This window comes from Clupea harengus, unplaced genomic scaffold (assembly GCF_900700415.2).
Source record: "Clupea harengus unplaced genomic scaffold, Ch_v2.0.2, whole genome shotgun sequence".
Classification (NCBI taxonomy): Eukaryota; Metazoa; Chordata; class Actinopteri; order Clupeiformes; family Clupeidae; genus Clupea; species Clupea harengus.
This window is the reverse complement of record NW_024879605.1, coordinates 1231-6936: the sequence shown is the minus strand read 5'-3', so window position 1 is coordinate 6936 and position 5706 is coordinate 1231. Positions and strand designations below refer to the sequence as shown.

Genomic DNA, 5706 nt, shown 5'->3' with positions numbered 1-5706 from the left:
GGGAAAATATGATGCCCTTGTTCAGCCATCAGAACAGCTTTGCTCAGCAGAAGCCATTCTAAAGGGTGATTCTGTTTTGCCGTGGGACCTGCCTTCCTCCGGTATGGTTTTATGCCACTCTGGTGCAGCTAAATACCACCCATTTCATAGATATTTTTTCACAGATAACTTACTCTGACTTCTTGTGTATGTATTTGGGGTCTTTCCGTACATTCAGATGGAGTAGACTTCCTGACAAAGAAAAAGCTGTTTGATAAGGTCATGCTCATTCGGAGAATTGCGGAGGAAGAGATGATCCTTGTGCAAGAGTCGAAACAACACTGGCATAATCTCAAGAAAAGAGAGGATGGCTTGAAAACCTTACTAGCCAACGTAAATGCTGATGGTAAGAACAATACATTACCGCTGTCATTTGAATGTACATGACCATAATGTTTCAAGTTAACACTTTACACTCCTGATATCGCTGTGTACCTTTTTGTTTTTTTGTCTGTCTGAAGGGAGCCACCAGAGCCAGTGTTCCATGGCTCCGCTGTATTTTGCTGAAGAAATTGTCTGATCTACAGTCAGATCTCCGCGTTACAAAAGGCTGTTATTTAAAGCTGGTTCAGGTCGGCCCTCAAGACTGACGATGACGAAGATGAACCCGAAGACATGGCCAGTGGGCCAGAAAGTTTTGATGAGGATTCAGATGAGGACTTTGAATGATGTCCTGTGTCACAAAGCACTTGAATTATTTCTGGACATTTGTGTATATTTGTATATTTTGTGAACTGATGACAATTTATGTTTTTTTTTTTTTTACATAACTGGAGCATTTTATCCGAGTAACTGTATGGTTTTTTGTGTCTCATGACAAAGTTCTTAAATCTTGACAGTTGTTATTCTGTGGCTGTGGTTATTATATTATATATTATTAAATAGTAGCAGTAGAATCATTGGTTTTATTATGACTATTTAGAATAATATTACACAAGTAGCATGATACATGGTCATGTGCGCTACTGTGTCCCTTTTTGATAGGGTTACAGTTTTTTTCAAAAGGTTAGATTTAATATTGGCTTGATATTGACTTGTGATATTGATATACTGTATTTAAATATGTATTTCAAATACAAAATACTATTGTTATTTGTGTTTGATTGGCCTGATTAAATGGTCATATTACTTGTATCAAAATAGTATAGAGTTCAGTATTTTTGTAGAGCGGAGGTTTGTGATATAATGTCATGTTGCCTTGGAAATATGTTCATTTGTATACTTATTATAAAAAGAAATATGTTTGTTTATTTTCATACAAGTTGTGGTTATGGTACTTTGAGTGGTACTGGCGGAAACGTTTGGAAATAGAACCGTGTTCCGAACTTTGGCGTCGACAAGTGTTAGACGCTGCCAGTGGGCGCTGGCCTTAAGAAGACGAAAGTGAAAGCAGACATCTGTTTTATGCTCGCAAGTCACAAGACATAGCCTCAGTGGCGGTTCTAGACAATTTTTACTAGGGGGGGCAAGGAGGGGCACATAAAAACTATAAGATTTTTGTAACCAATAGTAGCTAGGTAGTAATATATAATAATATATAGTAATAATATAATAATTATAATAATAATATTATAATAGTATTTTTTTCTGTTTATAGTTTCTTCAAATTTAGACTTTTTAAATGTAGTATTTTCTAATTCTAGTGGTTGTCATCATATAAAATTGCCCCACCAGAAATTTCGGGCTAAAATCGCCACTGCTATTCATACTAAAATCTAAGCATGTGCTTTTTTATGTGATGTCTCCTTTAGGATTTGTTTTTGGCGTTGATACAATCGTGAATAATTACTGTGTCTTATCAAACCTAAACTATCCTGCGCAAGATAGGGAGCTGTAGCTGATTGCATATCTAAATGAGACAGAAGGACAGCGATATTTGGAAAAGGCATTGAGGCATTATTAACTTCAACTTTATTTTGTCCCTTAAAGTCTGCAAAGTGTCTGCCCCAACTTTCTTTTCCCGACATTTATCTTTCAAGAGTACAAATGCCTATCAATATGCAGTTGCAGGATGGGTGAACGACACCAAAATATGGCATCTGGAGACAAAAAAATATGTATGTGATCACAGGTCATGTAAGTAATTATTCACGATTGTATCAATGTGCTGCATTTCACTTAAGAGGTCAGTCATTCCCTAAACCTTTTGGAATAGAACGAAATTGTATATTTGGGTTTCTTTGGCGACAGTTCCCGGGCATTTGAACTTTCTGTGGGTTGTGACCGACGCACAGCTAGACTACTGTCTCCCTGTTGGACACAAATATATATAATATTAGACACACGTCACAATCACATGGTATCCATGAATAGTAGTTGCTGAGCTCTCATTCACCGACGAGCACCACACCTGGCAGACTACAGTGTTTGGGTGCCCCGCTTTAATTTACCCGTGTAGAACGTTGCGTCACAATATTTCCGCTTTTGGCGCTCGGGTGTAAAATCATAATAAATTCATAATTTTTGTATTTGGTCGGCACGGGGTGGCCAGGGATATGTTTACGGGGGCACGGGCCACCCCAGGCCTCCGTGTAGAACCGCCACTGCATAGCCTACAAATAGAAGGTTTTAAAATAACCTAGAATGTTAACTCATTGGCTTCGACAAGATACTTTTGATTAGCAATGGCATTAGAGAGTTTGCTTATGGTTTGGATTCTGACATCATCTGAAGGTATGCATCCTCCATTTCTTTGAGTCGAATTACTAAAAATATCATCTTTTCTTATGATATGTTACTTTACTGTAGACTCAGTCAGGCTATTATTTTTTATCTGCGGTCTTGATCCAAGCTAAGCCTACTGTAGGCGATTATATTTGCTCCCACCTATCAAGACGATGTTTTTATAGGCTACCTACGTTCCCTCACAATGGTGGAAGTTGTTACGTTCTCTCTCAGTGTTCGCATAGAGGTCCTCGTACAATGTTCGTATGTTTGAGAGCGTCCACGCTGCCCAGATTCACCGCAAATGTTCTATAAAAGTTAATGGAACAAAAAAACAAAAAAATGGAAGCATTTATCAGTCAGAAATGTTGAATGTAATGATGACATTAGGAAAACATTTTCTTATCATAAAAATCACATTTTAAAAAGTAACGGGGAACATAATGAACATGTTCAGGCCTACTTATTTATTCATGATGTTAGATTTTTTGCTGATATTCTTATTAATGTTTGCTGGGCCATAACACATTAGGGGAGTGTGAAATACCACTGCAGTTGCAACTTTAATTGACTTTTATATTTTATTGTTTTCTGTAGCCTTCCTGCTACGGGGTCCTGCTGGTCCTCTGGTAGCCCAGCTGGGAGGTTCTGTTCTTCTGCCCTGTTCTGCTGAAACCCCCTTGCCTCTGGAGGAACTGGAGGTGGAGTGGAGAAGGACAGATTCAGAAGCACTGGTGCACCTGTTCCAAGAGGGGGAAGTTAGACCAGAATCACAGAGTTATGACTATAGTGGCAGGGCCCATTTTCTCACAGAGGGGTTTGCTGCAGGAAATTACTCTCTGCTGCTCACTAATGTGACCCGTGCGGATGGTAGAGATTACATCTGTAAAGTGTTTACAAATCTGGACTCAAACGAAATCACAGCTGAAATCAAAGATATTGGTGAGGTTCTCTGTTGTCTGAATGATTTGTAAAAGCAGCTAGGTTTGGTTGTTCTCTTAATGGTCTCTTTCTGCCATGTGTTTGTATCTACACTACACACCAGTACCTCAAGGGGAGCTACATGAAATGGGTTTCATGATCTTTTATGGGTTCAATGTTAAGCTGTGCTATAGCCATTAGTGTTCTATAATGTGCTGTGCTATAATGTGTTCAGGACATTAAGGTTTAGGATTATGTATGGACTTTTGAGTAGTAATATTCTGGACATACCCTGACTGTTTTTTTAATGGCAGTATTGTCTGTCTCTTGGTGTGTCAGAGCGCCTTGTAGTTACTGGGACAGGTGTGGCCTCTGCCTATGTTGGTGATGAGGTCACTCTGAACTGCTCTGTGGACTCCCATATCCCTCCTGGGGAACTGGATAACGTCACCTGGAAGAGGAAAGACCAGGAGATGTTAGTGCTAGTTTTCAGATATGATCAGATTGTGCCAGTCTCTGCACATGAACTTTATCGAGACAGAGCGGACCTCTTCACTGCTGAAATCCCCAAAGGAAACTTCTCCCTGAGACTCAAACACGTCAGGCCTGAGGACAAGGGAGAATATGTCTGTGAAGCCCACAGTGGTCATCTGTCAGCCAGCACCATTATTGTCCTACAGGGACTGGGTAAGACGACAGACAACTAGGAATTTAATTAGGAGTTAAATTTGTCCGTAAACAAATTAATCTGTCATCATTTATAAAGAATCAAGTAGATTTAATTTCTTGTAGGCTGACCCTATAGGCACTGAGTAATATATTTGGAAACAAGCAAATTATTTTTAAGGCTGCTTACTACAGTTTAGGTTTAGAAAATCTGCTTCTTAAGACTGACAACCTAAGAACATCATCTGTTTTCTTTACTCCATGTAATTTCTGTTCTGTTTATCTACCCTTAACTCCTGTAGGACCTCCACCTGTGCTGATCTTGGCATTAGTGTTGTGTGTCATTGCTCTTCTGTTGGCTCTTGGGCTTGGGGTTCCTTCATGTATCCATTTAGTATCAAACGGTAAGGACAGAATATACACTCAGTACCACTCAGGCCACTTTGAGGGCACTTTTTTAGTTACACCTTTCTAGTGCTGGATAGTCTTCAAACAGCCTGAATTCTTTGTAATATGGATAAAATGATGTCCTGAAAACATTCCCTCTGTTGACCTGATATGATAGCATGACAGATTTGTGGGCTCAACATTCATGCTGCAAATCTCCCATCTATCCACTACATCCTGAAGGTGCACCATTGCATTTAGATCTGATGACTGTGTAGGCGTTAGGAGTACACTGAGGACATTGTCTTGTCCATAGAAAATTCTTGTGTGTACTGATGCTGGGGCGATGAACAGCCACACGTGCTGCTGGCCCTTGAGCCAGAGTTGCCAGTTGTGTAGGAGATAATGTTTATGCCTCAAGTCCATAGGTTGTGGGGTTTTAAGACAACCTTTATTTTAAGTGTTTTCAGATTAAACTGAATTGACTGCCTTTAGCATATGAATGTCCTGTCTCCAGCGATTGATTTCTCCTGAACTGCTTATGATAAAATCCTCAAAGCTGTAGGTGATGATGTGTAATTGCTGTAAGACCTGATGCTGACAGAAGACAAATTCTAACAGTAGTAAGGAGTACAGGGCCAATATGTATGCTTAGAATGTAATCATTTTAAACTGTAAAAAACTTTTCACTCTAAAGTTTTTTTTTATTTCTTTCTCTAACTTGACTGTATGTTTTTGTTGAGTTTGCAGAAACCCCCAATGAAGATGTAGATGGGGATGAGGATGTTGATGGGGGTGAGGATGAATCTGTGCAACAACTTTTCAACAGTGTAGTTGATAAGTTGTCCTTGCAGTGCACCATAAACATCATTTGTTTCATTAAAAGGAGTTTGGGATTAGGGGAACAGGATAACCATTGTTTCTTTGCCATGCCCATGAATGTACTATCTACATGCCAAAGGTAAAGACACTGGGGTCTGATGTTTGTGATGCTAACTATTGGAGCAAGTCCTTCAACACATAATGTGG

General features: G+C 39.4%; 1 protein-coding gene across 1 annotated transcript; it reads left to right on the top strand.

Annotated features, from left to right (window-relative positions):
- The first annotated feature begins 2528 nt into the window (after window positions 1-2528).
- Window positions 2529-5448, top strand: LOC122129170 (CD276 antigen-like). The gene is made up of 4 exons (XM_042704221.1): window positions 2529-2712; window positions 3301-3645; window positions 3964-4311; window positions 4593-5448. Exons 1-4 carry the CDS (start codon window positions 2664-2666, stop codon window positions 4763-4765), a joined length of 915 nt encoding a protein of 304 aa, XP_042560155.1. The 5' UTR covers window positions 2529-2663; the 3' UTR covers window positions 4766-5448.
- Window positions 5449-5706: the final 258 nt, after the last annotated feature.

Coding starts and splice junctions, on each gene's coding strand:
- LOC122129170 (XM_042704221.1), top strand. CDS start 2,664: ATGGCATTAGAGAGTTTGCTTATGGTTTGGATTCTGACATCATCTGAA. Junction 3,646..3,963: donor AGCTGAAATCAAAGATATTG/GTGAGGTTCTCT, acceptor TTGGTGTGTCAG/AGCGCCTTGTAGTTACTGGG. Junction 4,312..4,592: donor TATTGTCCTACAGGGACTGG/GTAAGACGACAG, acceptor TAACTCCTGTAG/GACCTCCACCTGTGCTGATC.